Source organism: Nasonia vitripennis, assembly GCF_009193385.2.
Source record: "Nasonia vitripennis strain AsymCx chromosome 3 unlocalized genomic scaffold, Nvit_psr_1.1 chr3_random0008, whole genome shotgun sequence".
In the NCBI taxonomy this organism is placed as follows: domain Eukaryota; kingdom Metazoa; phylum Arthropoda; class Insecta; order Hymenoptera; family Pteromalidae; genus Nasonia; species Nasonia vitripennis.
Window position 1 is genome coordinate 46888 of NW_022279628.1, and position 22843 is coordinate 69730.

At 35.2% G+C, this 22843-nt stretch overlaps 1 protein-coding gene across 4 annotated transcripts in view; it reads right to left on the bottom strand.

Moving 5' to 3' along the window:
- The window catches only part of Ints3 (integrator complex subunit 3), an 82106-nt gene that overhangs the window by 24057 nt on the left and 35206 nt on the right, over positions 1-22843 (bottom strand). For 2 of the 4 annotated variants that reach the window (XM_032601835.1, XM_031926995.1), the window contains 2 exons: positions 4766-4898; positions 4138-4689 (listed from right to left, as the gene is read on the bottom strand). The exons of 1 other annotated variant lie outside the window; for it this stretch is intronic. In XM_032601835.1, coding sequence (XP_032457726.1) covers positions 4138-4689; positions 4766-4898 — 685 coding nt within the window. The remainder of the gene's footprint in view (positions 1-4137; positions 4690-4765; positions 4899-22843) is intronic. One more of the 4 variants, XM_031926996.1, reaches the window with a different exon arrangement.

The following is a 22843-nucleotide window of genomic DNA, read 5'->3' on the forward strand; positions in this document are numbered from 1 at the left end:
AGCCTATTCTACGGTAGGTAGTGGTATTACCCTCGTTCGCTACTATCAAGTTCAGCCTGGCTGCCATCTCGAGGATGGCTCTGCCTCTTGGGTTCGTCGTCGGCATGCCCCATTCTGTGGCCCTCGCGTTGAAGTCGCCCCCGATCGCGATTTCCCCGGGGACCTCTCTAAAAGCGTCCTCCAATACCCCTAGTTTCCTTGAAAAGTCGGCGGAAGTTATGTTCCGTGACAGATATACGCTAAAGAATGTTATGCGACCCATCCTTCCCCTTACGTAGTCTTCTCCCGTACCCGCATTCGCCAACCCGCGCCCGGGCACCCAAATGGCTGCGGTTTTTTCGCCGTTTGACACCCAAAAGGGTGGGTCTAGGTTCTTGTATTGTTCGCTGATCAATAGGATATCCACTTTCTGCTTCCTCACGTGTTGGATTAGCAGATCATGTGCAAGCCTACTTCTGTGCAGGTTTCTTTGGAGTATCCTTGCCATTATCTTTGGAGAGGGGGAAACCGCACGGCCAGCAGCACGACGAGTCAGCAGCTGCGCGCGCGCCGGTTGTATAGCTATACGTATGCCGAGGCCCGACTGCTTTGGAGTGGAGGGAGAAGACCCGATTGGCAACCGGTGGAGGCGCGTCTGCTAACATCTGAGATAAATGTGTAGAGGGCATAAGCCCAGTTCATACTGGCGCCGTTGTACGCGGCTCAGAGCCAGAAATATGGTGAAAACAAGGGCGCGAGAGAGTGAGAGAATGAGTCGCGGTTCGAATCGCGCGCGTATTGACTTCTGTATCGACACCTGTTTAGTCGCCTGCGTGCGAGAAATATCGATTATCGACAGGCTCGATGAGGTTCTTGTGGCGCAGAGACCCGCGACGCGGCATTGTAGTTCCGGACGGCAACGAGCACGAAACCTGGAGTAGATCCCCCCGGTTTTGATTAACTGCACGAGAGAGTTCTTCGCGAGTTCGCTTTTCTTAGAGTACGAGACATCATCAGGAGGAGAGGAAGTAACAATTGTGGTGCGGAAATTGGTAGCCAGATTAGTAAGACTCATGGCCAGACCAGTCAAGCATTGCGGGATTTTTCCTTGTTCTTGTAGAATTTCTTTAATCTCCCTTGCATATTTTGAGTCTTTCATTTCCTCTCTCCACTTTTGTCACGGCGTATCTTTATTTGTTCTTTACAATCTCTTCTTCTATCCCTTCTCATTCTTCTACTCTCCTGATATATTCCAACAATGAGATTCTGCATTTCTCCAGTTCGTTTTTCCTCACGTTTTTCCCTCTTTCCCTCCGTTCTCCTCTCTTACCCTCTGCCTTCAGGAGTCTCCAGTAGTCTCCTAAAAATGTATTTTCTTTTGTGAAATTTATGTAATTTTACCTTCCTTTATACTTAATCGCTCTTTTTCTAGCCCTCGTTTCCAGCTTGAACCGTTTTGTTTTCCAATGGATCACATTTTCCGGTGTTGTCCTCTCCAGCTTCAATACCCATTTCACGTATCTCCTTTGTACTTTTTCCAGTTCTTCTTGGCTTTTCTAGCCCCATATCTCTGCTCCATATTCCATTACGCTTTGGACCAGTGCTTTGAATAGTCTCATTCTCAACTTCGAATTTTCTCTGAATGTTGATTCACCTATTCCCAATACCGTGAGTATCGGCGAGTTTGCGTTCTCCTTCATTTTTTTATCCGCTCCTCTTTTTTTTTCATTTTCCTTCACTGTGTATCCCAGATACTCGAATTTCTTCACCACTTCTAATGCTTCTTCCCATTTGAAGCTCTCGTCCTTCTTTCTCCTTCCTCCGTTTTTAAAGACCTTTGTCTCTTTAGTGTTCATCTCTAGCCCTTTTCTTTTCATAACCTTTTTAAACTTTCTCAGCATTTGCGCTTCCTGCGCTTATTGCCGGCAACACCACATCGTCTGCATATGATACCGTCCAAATTTTTCTTCTCCCCAGTACTATCCCTCCCTCTTGAATTTTGCTCATCTCTTTTTTCAAGTCCGCCATTGCCACGTTGAACAGAAGCGGGCTCAACTATTTACTTTTTACGTCCCTGTCTCACCCCTTTCTGCGTTTCGAAGCTGCCTGCGTTTCTTTTACTTGCAATAAGTGTAACTTTAACTTGACTAGCTAAAATGTAATTTTAAAAATTAATTTAATTAATTTTTTCTTGTTAAGTGAAGTAACAGAACTACGCAATGCTTGCACATCTTGATGATGAAAAATGGGGTAAATTGAAAGTAGATGCGCAGACCATGTATGAAGTGGTTCCAATTAAGAAATTTTGTCATGTACATATCGATCCTCTTTCGCTTCTTTTACCTCTTTCTCTAATCCTACCTCTTGCTTACTCCTGTATAATTGCCTTAATTCCCTTTTGGTCTGTCGATATCGTTCGCAAACTCAAGTTTCCTCTCTTTACTTTCTTTTTTCTTCCTCATACATTCCCGCCCTCTTCTTCATACATTGCTCATCCCACCAGCCCCCCTCTTCTCTCGTATTTTTTTATCCCTTTTCTGGTTTGCAGTGCATTCCTGTCTTTAATTTTTAGGCCCCTTGTCGTTCTCGTTGTAGATCAATGATATTGGTTTTTGCTATCGTCCTGGGTTCCCCCTACTATATAAACGCTCTACCTTCTAGTGCTAACACCTATATAAATATAGGGGGAGCCCAGGTCAACTTTGAATCATCGGTGCGCAACCTGGGGCTGGTGCTTGACTCCAAACTTACGTGGAAAGAGCACGTTACACAAATTTGTAAACGTGCTCACGCTTTAATGTACCGTCTCTATTTTTTTCGGAAAAGCATTAGCCTTAGATTGCGCCAACATTTAGTGCAAGCACTCCTGTTTCCCCTCATTGACTATTGCTCACTTGCTTACTGCGACCTGACTCAGGAACTTGACTTAAAACTGCAGAGGCTTGTCAATACGGGGATCCGTTATATCTACGGTGTGAGGAGGGACGAGCACATCTCCCCTTACAGGCGTGAGCTGCAATGGCTTAACACCGCCGGACGTAGGAAATACTTCATGGCCTGTTTTCTAAGAAAAATGTTCAACACCTCAATACTTACTTATCTATTAGCCTATTTTGATTTCCACGTCGCGCTCAGGCCTGTGAGGGGTAAGGTCACTCTACTGGGCATCCCGTCCTTCAAGACGGAGACGCTGAAGAATTGATTTTTCATCAGCGCCTCCTACCTCTGGAATAGCCTTCCATCTCATCTTCGCAACACTTTATCCATATCACACTTTAAACAAGTAGCTAAAAATTATTTCTTCAATCTGGAAAACACATAAACATCACACAAACATACACACATTCTCATTGATCTCATTTCACTTCATTCCATTTCACACTCTTCACACGCACTAGCACCCTTACACAAAATTTGTATTCTTTTTATAATATACTATAATTGTATATGAACAACACAATGTACAACAATAAAAAAACAATTGAATATCTCTCCCTCTCCCCCCCCCCCCTCTCTCTACATACCTTGTCCATACTTTCTTTTTTCTCCTCTGTATTTTCCCTTTCTTCTTTCGTTGCCTCACTCTCCGTTTTACACCTCTTAGCTGCTTCTTTAATCATTTAATTTAACTTTTACTCTACACAAATTGTTCTTTGGATATTTTTAGAAATAATAACAGTTTTTCAAAAATTAGATTGAATATACTTGAAATGTTATTGGCGATATAGCATTTTTTGGACAACATCGGTGAATATGCACCAAATTGTCAAACCAATTGTCAGCGTGCGCTATACAAACCTTATTTTAAAAATCTCGCAGTGTTTCCTAATTTCGCACACGCGAGTATAAGTAAATCAAACTTATATAACAAAAATGATTTGTTTGCATTTTAAAACTTAACTCATAATCGACTGGCGCTTTTAACTGGACACATAACGTATTCTAATTCTAGTGAGCGCTCTGGATATCAAACTTTGCAGTTGTTATGAAGTTGCAATGTTTGTAACTGTTTCAAGTTATTTGCTTGTGATTTTGAAACTATAAATTATTGTAGTATACAACGTTAGACGTTACAATCTAATATGGCGTGAGAATTATGAATCGTTTAATTGTAAAAAAAAAAAACAAATTTCAATAAATTTAATAATGAGTACAAACCATAATTCTACTTCTCGTTTTTCTTCTTCTTTTCCCCACACTTTGAGAAAATATAATAGTAAGTACCCAATTTTTGGCTGAACTATTTGCATCTCCGCTATAACTCGTGCTAATAACTTCTTTCTATTATCTTCTTCCTTGCATAATTGAAACTGATTACGAAACATCACAAAGAGCGGCGTGCTTATACTGTCCATAAATGCTTCATCATTCGAATGATCTGTTGGAAATATGTCAGAATTTATTTGTTCTGATAATATTGTTGAGAGGTAAGATGCCAAATTAGATATTGCATCGGTATCAATTTCGTCTTCCACAACCATTTGTACAATTCTCTCCATAACTTGACATCTAGTTTCATTATCAATTTCAAAATACAAATTCTCTATTACGGATCTTAATTCTTCAGATTCCAATGTGATGTTGAATGGCAATGAATTGTCTTTTTTCGTAGTAGTTATCTTTTTATAATTGTTACTCTTTACTTTCGCTATTTCTAAATAGATGTTTTCATTTTCAGAAATTGGTTCTAGTTTGGTAATAGGTATGATGCTACAATTATAATGATAATAAGGATATTTAATCTGCTATGCATATTGAATTACAAATTACATTTACTAATACTTACGGTGCTTGGGTGTCTTCCTCCTCATCACTAAACAGTGGTTCCGTTTGACACAAATGATCTTCAATAACTGAATTTTCAGTTGCCCCAAAAATAATTTCGGTACATAATTCTTTATGTAGTTCATCTATTTTTCCTTTAAGAAATGAAAATGTATAAATTAATAAATTCTGTAAAAAATACAACGTATAGTAATAAAGCTACGCGAAGAAAAAAGTAAATTCTAGCAAATGACGTTACACAGTGAGAAGATACGCGAAGAAAAGCCTAAAATTTCTGCTTTACACAAATTTGTGAAGGAAAATTAACTATTTAAGGGATTTACTTTGTTTTCTTTGAGTATCTAAACAGGGCCAGTTCTATAAACCTACCTATATAGGCTCACGTAGAGAGGGCAGTAACGAAAGCGCTACAGGGGGAAAAGTCTACTTCTGGCAGGAAGCTTACTCCTGGCAACGAGCATGGGCTGGAAGGCTGCTTAAAGTTAAGCCTCGACACCAGCATTTCCGCAAGGACACCAAACAAAACAATGTAATGTTTTGGCATTTGCCAGGGGGCAAATTTTGCTTTTGTAAAACACAAATTTTCTTTGTATAATGCCACAAAACTGTTTCTTGAGCCATCCATTGCATCGCGTACGGATTGCTAGCATTGCGCTTTCGCTGCAAGGCCTCGATGCTGATTCTCCGCGTATAGAAGACTTCACTTAGGACCGGGTGGGCAAGAGCAGGATATCGAAAAGACTTGATCTTCATATTCTTTTATAAGTGCATGCACAAGGCAAAAGTTGGTCTCTGTGTACATCAAGTTGACGAAGAAAATAAAAACTGCTAGTGTTGTCCTATTTTATGAGCAGAGGTGTGTTTTTATCTTAAATGAAGACGAAACGCAATTTTATATATAGGCTGTATATAACGAAATCAAAAATTTTGAATTTTACAAAAATTTCTATGCACATTGTATACAATTTGTTTAGAATCATTTTTGTATACAAATTGTAAACAAAGATTTTTTCTATACACATTTTATAATAATTTTATAAAATTTTTATAATATCCTTACATAGATGATGTATCATCATATAATCCATACTTCATACAAATTTTTATGAAGATTTTAAGAGTATTTATTCATAGGTACAGTCTTGAAAAAATAAAAATTCTTAGCTGTTTCCAAAAAATTTAAAGGATATAAGTTGCTAAAAGTTTATATAATTACTTAAGGCTTTATTTATACAAAACTCAAGCTTTATTGCTTTTGACACAAGTTTTTTGTTAAATAATGCGCTTTCATGTACAAATTTGCACCCTCTCCAGCCAGTACATTAAAACGCGCAAAAGTCGTTCGACAATGGCCGAGGCGAGCGCAGGACAATCGCTAAAGCCAGAGCGTCTGTTCTATAAGTGCCATCTTAAGCAAGAAGTTAAGACAATTGTATGCCTGATTTGTGAAAATGTGTATTATTTTAGTAAATTTGATAAATTAGAAAATGCTGTAAGATCAAGTCCTGTCCTTGGAATATGTCCTGAACATTCGGACTTAAAATTAATCTCAAATTCAAACAACGACATTTTAAGTAATGAAGCAAGGTTAGTAATTGCTCATATTAAATCAGTGCAGAAACAGGATTTAAAAACATAGTTGTTACATGAACTAGAGAATAAAAATTATGAGGATGACGTAAACAATTTAAAATGGCAAAACGTCTTTGTTCTTTAACAGTTAGACAATTGTTCCATTTAGAGGCTCTATCATTTCATTATTGTACTCTAAAAGATTTATTTAAAACTAGCGCGCTACGCCCTACGGCCACGGTGGCAGGCTCAAGCACGCAAAACGCTTCGCGCTCGCTATGCCCATCGACGCTCGCTATATATTAAACGTTTGTGTTTTACATTCGCACTGATAACAAACAAAACATTTTTTGTTTTTGTTATTCGTTGTTATTTAAAAGATCAGTGGACTTAATCTATCAATAATTATTTGTGAGAAAACTTTGTAATATATTTTCCTGTGTGTCTAGGTGTACGAGCAACGCTGCATTCATTGGCATCGCAGTCTACTGCATGCACCAGAGTATAACTGAAGATATTATTGACGTTGGTATCTGAAGCATCGCAATCTTGGGGTTGGAAAAAAGCTTCATCAAGACTCTGGCTGGAAGGGAGCAGTATAATCAAGGGCACTGGTCTCTTGCCTGATCATCGATAACACTAGATATTCGTTAGTGTGTAACTTTCAGGTACAATATGTTCTATATAATTTGAATACATTTCATGCGATTGATATAATTTTTATTTTTGCAGATGCAGTGTTTCTAAGATGCAGGTTATACGTATGTACAAACTGCATTTAGTTCATAAATGGTTTCACTTAGAATATTATTTACATTGCAGAGGTTATTTTTTGATTTTTATTTTATCCTTTTTTTAGGTGAAAAAATTGAACATAATGGTAAGCAGTTGCAGCAAGGGATAATATTTTCAAGAGAATTCCATGGAACAAAATAGAAGATTTTTATTAATTAGTCCAGCTAAAATTTGATTTAGTAGTAAGGCATAATTTATAAAATTGATTGTTTAGAGTATATTTAGCCTTAGTTTAGACGGACGTGTCAGGCTTCTCAGAGCCTTTCATCAATCTGAGTAATTTTCATTATTATTAAGTTTAGGTTTTCTATTTCAGTACAATATACTCAAATTTTAAAAGTAAATTGTGCTGATTTAATTGAAAAAATATCAATTGTCTGTTGTCAAAATTCATGCGCTTATTGCGAGTTTATACAATTACGTTTATGTTGTCTTATTTATATACATGTACGGGATGATGTTCAGAATTTAACTATAAGCTTATAATGATAAGGAGATATCCCTACAAAACTTGGGGCCTGTGGGCGCGTCGCATCTAGATCGTTATTAAACTATTTTTATCAAAAATCGTTTTTGAGGCTTTGTTTTGCATCAAAGCATTTACAAAATATATTTGCCTTGGTAATAAGTTGTGTTTTGAAAATATCTACAACTTTTACATTTAATATTTTCATGTAAACGTAAAGCTGCAAAGGTTTATGGCCAATAATTAGATTTTTAGCTGTTAAAAAACGATTTTGGGTGTTTACTCGAGTTATAAGCATTTTCATGATTTGATGTCAACAGGAAAAAGTTGTATTTTTCAAATATCTACAACTTTCTCCTTAGACATTTTTTGTAGAATGCTTAGAATTCGAGTTAAAGCCAAAAAACTGTTTTTAGCGATTTTTGGAGGTGACGGCATTCTGCGCATTTGTGCAGGATCAAGCCCAAAATGAATTTGGCACCTTATTATGATGAGATAAGTTCGCACACAAACTTTTAGCCTGATTGATTAAAGTCTTTCAGAGATAATCGTGTAACACCAAAATTTTTATTCAAAAAACACGCCAAAATTGAACAAATTGTGCCCGCATTTAAAAAAAAACGTAGACAATCGGGATGAAAAAAATTAGTTTTTAGGTTTGTGCGAGAGGAGATTCCTCCCAAAATTTCAGCCTGATCGGTCGAAAATTGCGTGAAATATCGCATCTCACACATTTTTTGATGACAAAACTATAAGGCACTTGTCGCGGTCGTGCCTAAAAACACGAGTATTACTAGAAATAAAAGCATTTAGTTGCCAAAAGTTCATAGAACTATTACTCAAAAGAATAGCTATTATGTAGATATTTATGTGTACAACCCACTAAGCACTCAAAGCCCTAGATTTAAGTAAAGTCGCAATAAAAAGATAACTAAAACTGCGTTCCCGACGCGCGGCAGGGGTAACGTAGGTGAACAGTGTGTCTCTCTCAGCTGTTCGATTCTAATTTGCGCGAGTCAAGATTTTCGTCGTGTTTATATAGCGCGGAGCAGTAAAGAGAGAGTCGAGCAGCCGTGTTGACAATTTCTTCCGCTACTGACGTCAGAGAATGGCTTAGGTTTGTTTTGTTTTTAGCTGATGTATGATGTGTGTGTATACTGTATTTAAATGTTGTGTGTCTTCCTTATTAATACCGCTTTCTTGTAGTTGCATGTGTAGAATTTCGGAAACTAGTCTTCTATTTGTTTATTTGTTTATTTATAAATCAACGGGCAAGAATGACCTTACAAAAATATAGAATTCATGTACATAAATTATTGAATAGAACGAACAATATAAAACAACAAGATAATATAAACCAAGTTACCTAACTAAATGCCGATACAAATGATTTGAGATTCACTTTAAATTCCGACAATTGCTCAATGACAGTGATACGTTGAGGGAGAGAATTCCAGGCACGCTTTAGTCTGGGTAAGGTCGAATAGAACCCAAAGTTTGAATGCGCCAGATGCTCGTGTATAGGTCTATGGCTACGCAGATTATAGGATAATTGTCTAACTGAGAAAAGGTCGGAAATCGTCGGACAAATCATAAATTACGCAAAAGTTTAAACGTGAGCAGACCATCATGGTACCGATGCACTGACTGTATCGAAGGAATACCCTATTTAAATTGATCTCTCTATCTTTAATGTGGTAATAATCGAAATTGAAAGTGTGATTCAAATTGTTGATGTGATCGGAAATTACAGTATTGTTCGATTTTTTGTGTTCATTTATACGTGTACACACATTCCTTTTTGTTTGGCCTACATACATAGCAGAGCAATCTTTACATTCAAGTTTAGTTTACTCACGAGACTGAGATCGATAACTCCATAAGTTATCGTTGACATTCTTTTTCGTATATATTTGTTAACAAAGGCGGGTGGGTAATGATTTGCGTGCAGTAATTTTTTGATGTTTTCAATGTTCTTGTTGTGAAATTTCTTGTTAGATAATTTCATTGCTCTATCGACATGATTGTACACCATGGCGATTTTTTAAGACATAGGATGTTGTGATGTGTAATTTAAAAATCTGCCAGAGGAGGTCGGTTTAGTGTATCAATCAGTTACTAATTTTTCTTTATCTTTAATCAATAGAACATCTAGAAAACTTATGGAGTTATCGATCTCAGTCTCGTGAGTAAATTAAACTTGAATGTAAAGATTGCTCTGCTATGTATGTAGGCCAAACAAAAAGGAATGTGTGTACACGTATAAATGAACACAAAAAATCGAACAATACTGTAATTTCCGATCACATCAACAATTTGAATCACACTTTCAATTTCGATTATTACCACATTAAAGATAGAGAGATCAATTTAAATAGAAAACTAGTTTCCGAAATGCTACACATACAACTACAAGAAAGCGGTATTAATAAGGAAGACACACAACATTTAAATACAGTATACACACACTTCATACATCAGCTGAAAACAAAACAAACCTAAGCCATGCTCTGACTTCAGTAGCGGAAGAAATTGTCAACACGGCTGCTCGACTCTCTCCTCACTGCTTCGCGCTATATAAACACGACGAAAATCTCGACTCGCGCAAATTAGAATCGAACAGCTGAGAGAGACACACTGTTCACCTACGTTACCCCTGCCGCGCGTCGGGAACGCAGTTTTAGTTATCTTTTTATTGCGACTTTACTTAAATCTAGGGCTTTGAGTGCTTAGTGGGTTGTACACATAAATATCTACATAATAGCTATTCTTTTGAGTAATAGTTCTATGAACTTTTGGCAACTAAATGCTTTTATTTCTAGTAATACTCGTGTTTTTAGGCACGACCGCGACAAGTGCCTTATAGTTTTGTCATCAAAAAATGTGTGAGATGCGATATTATCAAATCAAACTAAGCAAATCAAAAGAAATTAGGAATGAACTTCTACTGAATGCGTCAAGTACACCACAAAACTCACTTGAGATCAATATTGAAGAAAAGTACAAACCGGTCAAGAATGAACATTTTTTGCTAAAGCAGTTAGTGAGTGAACTGAATGAAAAAAAATGTTAAAAGAGAAAATTCAAATTAAGCAAAATGAGATGATACCAGCAAATATGTCGTACGCAGGGATAACAAGTTTTCCTAAGCCACTCGAAAAAAAGTGCCAAAGATAACAGTGAAAAATATGGATAACAAATCAGTTGACATTTAGGAAAAAGTTATCCAGTGTTTAACTACTGGTAAAAAGATTCAAACTATAAATATATCCGTTAACAAAAAGAATGAACTCATCATCTCCTGTTTGAATAGTGAAAGTGTTACACTAACAGAAAAGGTGCTAAAACATAACCTTGAAGGTGTTTGTGAGGTTAGAAAAGATGAATTAAAAAATCCCAAGATTAAAATTGTTGGAATCGACAATTGTAAGAACTTTGGGGGACAAGACTATGAAGAAGATATAAACGCAAGAAATTTTAGTAGTTTTACGAACAAAGGTAAATATCTACACAAGTATAAAAATAAATACAATAATCTGACTACAGTTTTAATGGAGGTTCCTGCTGAGGTACATAAATATATTAAAGAAAATAAAAGCAAGGTTTTTGTGGGATACCAGAACTGCAAAGTATATGACTTGATCAACATAAGACCCTGTTACAATTGTGGGAGGTTTGGACATAACAGCAAAAAATGTAACAACACTAGTGTATGCCTTAAATGCGCAGAAAATCACAAAACCAGTAGCTGCACAAATGATACCATGAAATTTTTAAACTGTGAATACACTAACTATAAATACAAGACAAATTTGGACATCAAACATGATCTTAGTGATTCAACGCAATGCAGCATTTCAAGAAAAAAAAGCAAGTACATAGAGTCCACTGACTATCTGGTGAGACCTACTTTATCGACGGTACGCCCAGTTTACCATGAGCAGGGACCTATAATAGAAACCCAAAGCTCACACAAGAACGAAGTAACACAAACACCTAAACAAAAACAAGAACAACCAAAACCAACAAAGACAGCAAAAACTACAAAGCAACAGCCACCTACTCAACAAAGGGATTCAAGGTTAAGAAGCGGCAAATCTACTAATTATTAATTAATGGATATTTTTGATTATCTCAACTTAAAACAAAAAGATTCAGTGCAAAAAGAAAAGACATACAGCGTTATTTGTACTGAAACTTTTGAGCAAGTGAATCATAATATATATAAATTGATCGGCACTAACTACGAATATAAGTCCTACTACAACGATAGTGGGATCAATAGAAATGACGGAGTTGTTGTCTTTGTAAATAAGAATTTAGTTCAAAGAATGGAAATCCTTCAACAGGGTAGAATTAAGATTGTAAATACTAGAATTAATTTAACTAATAGTAGTAATATTGAAATTTCCGCTATGTATAGATCACATGGAATACCAAAGAGTAAATTTATATTAAATTTAAAATCATTTAGTAATAGGAGATTTTAATATTGATTTATTAGAATGCAATCATGCAAGTCAAGAATTTCTGTGCAATTTCTTTAAAAAAGAATATATACCAGGTTTTGTTGGTATTACTAGGCCGTCTATGGGAGTATCCAAAGGATCCTTCATTGATAATATTTTTATAAAAACGGATAACCTAAATACAGTAACTTATAAACTCAAACTATCAATAATTGACCATTACCCAATATTTATTGCACTCGATAAAATGAAAATTGAAGATAACAAACCAACAGCATATTTAAATTACAAAAAATTAGTAAACATAGCAGAAAACAGAAACTGGAATAAAGTTTTATCGATGCAGGATCCCAATTTAGCAACTGATAATTTGATATCTGAAATTAAACATTGTATTGAGTTATCCAAAACAAAACCAAGAAAATATAAACAAAGCGGCAGAAAAAGTTGGATCACGAATGCTATTGTAAATTGATGCAAAACAAAAGAATTCTTATACAAATTATGGCAAATGGATGTTAATAATGAAAAACTCAAATATGAATATAAAACGTACACTAAAACTTTAGACAAGGTCATTAAAGATGCTAAAATTAGATATGATAAAAGCCTAGTTGAAAAATTGCTAACAATCCTAAAAAGGTATGGGAAATCATAAATAAAAGAATAGGTAAAAAAATCCAACGATAATGCCATAAATTATATAAAGATCAATGATAACAAAATTACAGACAAAATAGAAATAGCTAAAAATATGAACAAATTTTTCTGTGAAATGGGACGTAAATTGAGTGATGATATTGTAAAACCAAATAATGCTAAACTCAAACTGCCCGAGATGAATTCAAGGTCTATTTTTCTAAAACCTACTTATTCGACAGAAGTCAAAACTATAATCAATAATTTGAAATTCAAAAACGGTGGCATTGATAAAATCAATGCCAAGACGCTAAAGGTAATTTGCAACTACATCGCAGAACCATTAGCACATATTTTTAATCTGTGTATCGAAAAAGCAATCTGGCCTGATTTTCTCAAACAAGCCGAAATAACACCGATCTACAAATCTGGTGAAAGACATAGCATAACTTATTATCGACCAATCTCCCTCATACCAAATAGTGCTAAGATTTTTGAGAGAATTATTAATAATCGAATATACGATTTTTTAGAAGGACATAATGTAATATCCAAGCAACAATTTGGTTTGATGAGGAAGATCGGTACAAAAAATGCTCTAAAGTTTAATGTACATGCTATACAATAACGTGGATCAACGAATACCAACAATCTTAACTTTTCTGAATTTGGCGAAAGCTTTTAATACTGTTGATCACTGTATGTTATTGGATAAACTGTATTGTATAGGGATCAGAGGCCAGGCGATGAATCTCCTTGCAAGTTATCTAAACAATAGATATCAAAGAGTAAAAGTAGGTGGAAAGGAGAGCGAATTCTTATTAGTAAATATAGGTGTACCACAGGGTACTATCCTAGGACCATTAGTATTTATCCTATACATTAATGATAACTGGTTAGCACTCAAAACATTATCATTTAATATAGATAAAACAGTCTGTATGACTTTCGGCAGCTATGTTGATAGTGTGCCAGCTCAAACAAATATTAAAATAAGAGACAAAGTTGTTACCCGAGTTGAAAGCGTTAAATATTTGGGGATTGTCATAGATTACAATTTAAAATGGAATAAACACATTCAATACTTAGTCAAAAAAACAAAATACCTTGTATATATATTTTATAAAATTGCTAAAACAATGACAGTTGAAACTCTTCGTATGATTTATTATGCTTTCTTTCATAGCATAATAAGTTATGGAATCATAGCTTGGGGAAGCGTATATAGAAATAACCTTGGTATACTACAGATCTAACAAAAAAATACTAAAAATAGTAAATAAAAACAATTTTATAGTTTTAGACAATCCACTAAATATTGAACAACTATTCTGTTTTGAAGCATTGAGACTACACTATGATGACCTTAAAACACAATTTCTTACATTGGATAGCGTAACTAGAAACAGTAGTATTATTATACCCCAGAACAAGAAAAGAATTAGCGATAAGAATAGTTTTAAAAAAGCCATAGTAATTTTTAATGATCTACCAAATAATCTAAAAACTGTAAATATAGAGAAATATGTACAAAGGAAAATGATTAAAGACTGGATAAAACTCAACTGTTAGTAGTTAGATTGAGGTGCTGTATATATAATATACATTATCGAAGTCACTGTTAACTCAAAGTGATCTCAATAATATATTATAGTTACATTGTTTTTGTTTTATTTGTTGAAATTGATACAAATCAGTAACTTGTTTTTTAGTTTGTAAGAATTTAGATATAAGTACTTTATTTTTATATGTATTCATTCTTATATTTTGTACATCCCAGCCCTACGATCAGGTAACTGTGTTTACCTTTGCGGGGATTTCGGGTATAAATTGTAAGATTAACACTGTAAATTTTACTGGTCTAATAAATAAATAAATAAATAAATAAATAAATAAATAAATAAACAAATAAATAAATAGAACGGAACGGTCAATTTGGAAAATCTTGCGGGAAAAAGTAGGCAATTTTATGCTCTTTTAGATACACTATGATTGAATATATTGTATAAACCATATCGTAAAAAAAAGGAAAAATATTTTTTCAAGAATCGGAAAATGGCTATAATATGGCCATAAAATGGTCAGATTCAGAAAAAAAATTCGTTCCCGAATTCAGAATCAGAAAACATATATGCACCTCAAATTTTATTACGATCGGTCACGTGGTTCCTGAATCATAACGGTATACATACACACACAGCCATACGTACGGACATTTTCTAAAAACGCATCAATTGAACTCTGAACACCTCCAAATACGTTTTTACGAAGTTTTAGCAAAACTGAAAATTTTGCTATTACAAAGCTTCCTTCAGGAGGAAGCAATTTTATACGAATTGCAGCTTTGAAGAATTGCAAAAATTAGTAAAAGAAAAGTCTAATCATATTTTTACTTATGGTAAATATACTAAATCTGTGAATGAGAATAGTATTCGATGCGACAATAGTTGGATCTGGTATCATTACCACTGCATTGGAATTAAAGCCTCAACTAGAAAATCACTGTTACATAAAATCGAATATTATTGTTTCAAACGTATTAACAAATAAAGCAAAAAAAGTTCACAGTGGTACTGCTTATTTACACAAGCTTTTCTGTAAAATAAATCTATTGCAACTTCTCTATTTTATAGCACAGTTTGACCTAAGCCCGCACTTCGATCACGACTATCCTCTCGTGCGCTAACCTCACGGTGGATAAGAGGACTGCTTATGACATGGATAGGTGTGACAGTGAGCTTAAGGGGTCAAGCCTTGGTTAAATCCTGCAAAAAACAAAAAGATATTCTTCTTACCAAAAAATTTTTGATTTGATGTAATTTGAAAAAAAAATTCTATTGAAAATATATAAAATATACACCATTTTTATCGAAAAAAAAACATGTATATACCTTGTAAAATCATTGACCAAAATTCATGACATTTCACTATATAAATAAGTGTTTTTAGTCACTTGCCACGGCTTTTTGAAAGATCTGGACCGTCTTCTTTACTCTATCCGGGCTTAAAATGTACCTTAAACATGCCCCCTTGGACCGATCGAGAGACATTGCTAAAAAATATGAATTAAATATAGTTAGCAACAAATTTTGTTATCTAAAAAATATCAATTAAACATTGCTAGCAACAAAATTTGTTGCTAGCAGTATTTGATTTATATTTTTTAGCAATGTCTCTCGATCGGTCCGAGGGGGCATGTTTAAGGTACGTTTTAAGCCCGGATAGAGTAAAGAAGACGGTCCAGATCTTTCAAAAAGCCGTGGCAAGTGACTAAAAACACTTATTTATATAGTGAAATGTCATGAATTTTGGTCAATGATTTTACAAGGTATATACATGTTTTTTTTTCGATAAAAATGGTGTATATTTTATATATTTTCAATAGAATTTTTTTTTCAAATTACATCAAATAAAAAATTTTTTGGTAAGAAGAATATCTTTTTGTTTTTTTGCAGGATTTAACCCAGGCTTGACCCCTTAAATAGGCTGTTCTATAAAATACTATACGATACTTGTGACCTAAGTAACACTTCTGCTTGGCATAATTTCACGCCGTTCAAAAAAATGCTAGTTAGGTCACATGTATAGTAATGAACTATAATAAAACGTATATGTGTCGTAGTATGTGCGACTACGGTTTTGAGCTGTTTTTTTTTTTATCAACAGGTCCAGTTTCATATACAAAATATTCAACCACTGCAACGATCCAGGCGTGCAAGCTCTCTCTCGATTGTTACGTCCTGAGACGTATTGTAATATGTAGCAATAAGCTCGTAAGCACAAAAATGATGAGTGCGTACAATAAGTGCTCAGCGGAGTTGACGAATACACCCGATTACGAGGCGTTGAGCAGTCTACATTTGTTACTCAAGCTGAACTCTGCTACGACGCTACGGGCTGTCGACATAACTACCAGTAATTTAAGTCGCGATATCGATCTAACAGTATAAAGAATAAATTCCTTATTAAAAACTACAATCGTGATTTATATATTATTATTATCCCTGCACACGACTAGCCGATTGTTCCTGACAACACTAGCAGCAGAGCCGATAGCAGAATCAGCACAAAGTAGGTACAATAACATATAAATAGATCGAGTCGTGACTTAACACGATTATAAATAATGAGAGAAAATCTGCAAAAAACGCTTACGTTTTTATTCGCAAGTCTATGCGTCTGATTGGAGTTTTTTTTCAAAACAATGGAATTGAGTTTTCTGCAAGAAATTTCCTTAGGTGGCTTAAGTTTTCCGGATTTTTATAATAACAAAAGTAGTCGTTTTCCGACCGGCGGGTGAAAAAATGCAGCAGCAGGCGCAAAAGTACTTACCCCACGCTCCCTGAGTACAATAATTTTCTTTAAAAACACGTTAGAACATCAAAAAAAGAAGAGCAATGCTAGAAATAAACTTAAATTCAAAACTTCCAAACTTTCTAACCCTATACTCTTTAAGAAATAGTATATTGTGTACCAAGGGCGTAAAGTGGGGTTTTTTAGGCCGAGTGTGGATTTTGCAGTACGAGTCAAGGCGAGTTAGCCCGAGCCGAAGGCGAGGGCGTTTACGTGCCGTAGACGAGTACTGCAAAATCCACGAGGCCAAAAAGCCCACTTAGACCTTGGTGCACACCATATTTTATGTAACGCGCGGACGTATTTTCGCGTTCTTTCGTACGTGCTAAGAGGGACTGATGTGACTATTTTTTGACACGACAACCGTGCTCTTGTCTTGTTCAAACATTATATAAAATAAATAAATAATGCAAATTTATCAAAATCAACTTTTTTTTAAATTACAAAAAAAAAATTTTGCGGGCAATAAAGACTTTTTAGCGGACAATAAAGGCCATTATTGCTCGCTGTTTGAATTTGCGGGCAATAAAGGTTTTTATTGCCCGCTAAAATAACTTTTTTGCCCGCCGGTCAAAAAAGAGTCACTTTAGTCCCTATTAATACGTACGAAAAACACGAAAATCGTTCGCGTGTTACAAAAAATAATTTATTTAAGCTACAACTAGGCACATTGCTACTCATTTCATTGGCAAATCTTCTAAACTCGCGTGAAATTCAACAAGTGCAGTTTGAAACGCGAAAATCAGTACATGCGTTACAAAAAATATGGTATGCATCAAGGGCTAAGCGGGCTTTTTGGCCTCGTGTGGTTCAAGTACTCGTCTGCGGCTCGTAAACGCCCCCGCCTTAGGCTCGGGCTAACTCGCCTTGACTCGTACTGCAAACTCCACACTCAGCCTAAAAAAGCCCACTTTACGCCCTTGGTACATAATATACTATTGTTTTCCATAGTACATGGATTGACCTTATCATGACCGACGATAACGACACGATTCTGGACTCTAAGAATGAGTGGCTGCCTAGTTTCAGCAAGCATTGTGTCATAGATGTCTCGCTAGACATCTACTCTCCCACTCCCGTGAGTGACACCTTCTCTTACCGAGATTACAAGTGCATAGACACTTCTAGTCTTGTCGACCTCTTGTCTTATTATGACTGGCCATGAATTCCATCGGAACCGACCTGAAGGGCGCTTTATGAATTCTTAATAACAATCTAAAATTAGCAATTGATGTATTGGCACCTTTAAAAACGGTTTGCCCACGTAGGAAATATGCTCCTTGGTCTGGACCAGAGTTGAGGATCCTCATAAATAAACGCAATGCTACGCTATATGCGCACGGGGAGAGCGGAGCTTTTCGATGAGGTTCTTCGACTCACCAATGAGGTCGACATGCGTTCTGCTCAAGAGCGTGAATCCTTCCTTCGCCAACAACTATCGGACGCTCTTGATGATAACAGAAATATATCGAAGGTAATGCGTCATCTCGGCCTCCTGCCTGGGCGTAAGGAGGAGGAGTTTTTTGGTTTCACGCCGGGGGAGCTAAATGAGCACTTCGCGGGAGTATCGGTGTCACCCTTCGAAAATATAGACAATGCAACGGACACTATCTTACTTGCAAGCAAGGAGGGCTTTACTTTTAGCCCTGTTAGTATGAGCGACGTCGTCCTTGCTATATCAAATTTTTCCTTGCAAGCGAGGGGTGTCGATGGTATTCCGTGCGGGATAGTCGTCAAAGCCCTCCCAATTATTGGCGAATTCATTATTAATCTATTTAACTGCTTCTTCGCTTAGGGAATATTTCCGAGTATCTGGAATCAGGCACAGTTAATCGCGCTAAGAAAGACCAGCGCTCCTTCAAACGTTAAAGACTTTCGTCCAATTTGACTGCTCTGCGTCCTCTCAAAGGTACTCGACAAGATTGCGCACACCCAGATCACGGAGTATCTTAATAAAAATCATATACTTGACCCCTTCCAGGCCGGTTTCAGAAAACATCACAGTACACAGACTGCGTTATTAAAAGTGACAGACGATGTACGCACGGCTATTGACAAAAAGAAGGTGACGATTATGTTGCTGTTTGACTTCAGCAAGGTCTTTGACACCATCTCACCTTCGAAGTTACTATTTAAACTGCGACAGTTGGGGTTCTCTAGGGCAGCTCTCCTGTGGATTAAATCATATTTACAGGGGCGATCTCAGATGGTAATTTCGAATAAAAACGGAACCTCAAAGTGGCTTGAACCAATCTGGGAGTTCTACAGGATTCTGTCCTGGGACCCCTGCTGTTCAGTCTCTATGCCAACGACCTGCGAAATATACTCGACCGTACCACAATTAAACATCATTTTTACGCGGACGACCTCCAGATTTATCTACACATCAACAAAGACAATTTCCTGGACGTCGTGGCTCGACTAGCAGAAGCGGCACGTTTCTGGCTGGGCGGAGAACTCTGGTCTGCGAATCAACTTCGGCAAAACCAAGTCCATATTTTTCAGGTCCATGAAGAACGTTAATGATATTAAATCATGGAACTTGCCTGGGGTTCCATTGCCGGACGGAGTGATCGTCCCATTCAGTGAGACGGTCGTATGTCTCGGTGTTGTATTGGATAGCAAACTTACTTGGAAACCGCAGGTGGATGCTATCACGAAAAAAGTCAACAAAGCCCTGTATAGCCTGCGGTTTATCAGGGGCTGCACCACTGACAAGGAAAGGTACCCAACCCGAACTCACCGATTTTGATGAATTTCATATATGTTGTAGAACATAAAAAAATAAGAGACACGTATTTTTTTTTATCGGCTAATTTTCACTTTTAAGGGGTAAAAACCTCCCCTAAAGTTAACCCCCAAAAAGCGTTTTTTTTAAATATCTCGGCTTAAAATTAATATTTTTCAATGAAACAAATTGGAGGTTATTTCTTACAAAAAGAGCAAGTATTTCATGGTGATTTGAAGAGTAAGAGTAGCATCCCCTATTTTTTAGGGGTTGAAAACATATATTTTTTGGCATAATTTTATAATAAAAATGTTTAAACCGACTAAAAAAAATTGGAAAAAATGTTTAAACATCCTTAATAACAAAATTTAGTTGACGTCTTTCGGTGTTTTCATAAATATTACCCCTAAGGGGGTAAACCACCCCTAACACAAAATAACTGTAAATATGTAATTCAATACATAATATTTCGTAGAAAGTATGTATATAGAGGTTTTCGAGGTCATTGATTACAAATCTGTTATCAGATTTTGAAAATTCAAAATGGCGGATCCAATATGGCGGACGGAAATATCGAAAAAAAATTTTATATAATAAAAAAGTTTTAAACGACTAAAAAATTTGTAAATATCTATAATAAACAAATTAAGTTTTTCGGTTTTTTCATAGATACTTCCCCTTAGGGGGGTAAACCACCCCTAACACAAAATAACTATAAGTATACTTCAATCCATAATATTTTGTAGAAGGTTTGTATATAGGGGTTTTCGAGATCGCTCTTTACAAATCTGATATCAGATTTTAAAAATACAAAATGGCGAAACCAATGTGGTGGACGAAAATGTCGAAAAAAAATTTTAACTTTCAAAAAAACTTGTTTACAAATGTGTGATCTTTCTAGCCTGTACATGTGAACTAAAGAGCCTTAAACCCTAAACCCCTAAAGAACAAATAGGCTAAATGGTTGTGCTTTTTAACCAAACGACTCCAAACCCCTAACCTCCAGACAAGCCGAAGGCCTATGCTTTACCGTAGACACGAGTATAGACATATTACCGATATTTTATTCTATCATTTTGTATGTAACAAATAACGTCTCGTTTTATGTTTCAATCAAAGATTATTTATTTTTCTGCTTTTATAAATTAGCATAATTTCAAAAGTAATTTCATAAATTATAAAGTATTTCATAAATTGCATAATTATATAATTTTATAAATTCAAAAAGTCCACACTTTTTTGCAAATGAAAAAACATAGGTTAATAAAATTAGTTTATCAAACTCTTTTGCGTTTTGTAATAAAATTTAATGTTGTCAAACTTGGGAGTTTTTCATTGTTACATTTATTTCGTAAGCCGAAAGTTTTTTAGATGAATTCTCGAAGTAATGATTATTGTATCTATAGTAAAATATTTACAGTCTGGAATTCCATAATAATACTATTTGCTACGATTTAATGAATTTATCAAAAAATCTAAATTTAATAATAAATATTATTCTAATTATTATTATTATTTTTCATTATCATTGCTATTATCAGTATTACTGTTATTATTGCTATTGCAATTATGCTTATTCATCTTCTTCTTATTATTATTATTATATTACTATGATAATTTTTGTTATTGGTAAAAATACATAAAAGAATATTAATACTCGAACTTCATTTGCAATTAAAGAACACGTTGTTATTGAAAGCGAATTTTATATGCATTCATTAGTTTAATGAATGTTATCGTACATTCAATGATAATTCCACAGATAAATGTCTTTCACTCATAAAAGTTGTTGACAATATGTGCGAATCAGTATGTTCTTTTTTTAGATTGTTTTCATCGAGTGTTTACCTCAGCTGCCTGTGTTATTTTTTAGGCAGTGAGTGAGTTTTGTGGGTATTCTAGTTCGATGCCGGAAAGTACGAATAGTACGTCTTTTTGTTTGTCAGTGGTATCATACAGTTGTAGAAAATTTTCTTTAGTGATTTTATATAGATTACATTATTCAATTTCAAAGTGAATAAAAGTTGAATAAAACCAAAAATAGAGTTTTCCGAACATCACAAAGTGGAACGAGAATTCTTCTCCAATGCATAAATTAATGATTTGATTCAATTTACATTCACTCGTTTTATTCTGGTAGAAATGTAGCAGTCGTGCCTTACATGCAAAAACACAGCTTGTATAAATTTTACCGCTTGTTTTCATTTTAGATTGAAAAATGAAAATTAATCCGTTAAACGTTCTAAACTTATTATTAGCATACTTTCAAGCGTTAAACATACCAGATAGTGTCACGAATTATCACGAAACAGAGTTGGCCGAAAAAATAAAAGAAATTTTAATAGATGCAACACATGATTTCAACGATGTAGAAATGATTACTGATGACTCCTTGGATTTTCAAGAAGAGTATAAAGACCATAATGCGGAAATAATTGAAGATGAAGTGCAACATCATTTTCCTGATCCGGATATAGCACCAACAAATCAATGTACAGCAGATAATGAAGAACTAGATTTTGAATACAAAAAAAGAGCTGTAGAATTTTGGAGAAGTAGCAAAACGAAGCAAAATTTAAGTCTCAAAACAGTGCAAAACAGATTCAAAAAAGTATCATCTATTAGTCAGCTACGTCGTTGGGCTCATTCAATTAATAAAGGTGGCACGTATAGAGAAAAAGTAGCACAAATTTGTCAGTATACCCTGGATAATTTTCAAGCAGCTCTCGACAGTGGTTCAATTATCCATGATGAAGATATAATTCGATGGGCCTTACAAGCTAAAAAAGAAATTGGTTTTGATGATATTAGATTCAATGCTTCTAAACATTGGTTACTCAAATTTAAGCAAGCACACCGAATAGTTTCTAGGAAAATAAATAAGTTCATAACAAGAAAAACACTAGAAAGTAGTGCAGAACTTACGGCTAAAGCTGAAGCATTTATCGATGACGTTAAATCGTGAATACCAAGGATTGGACTCGAAAATTTGTATAATACAGATCAGAGCGGATTTCAGCTAGAAATGCATTCTGGAAGAACATTAGCAGTAGAAGG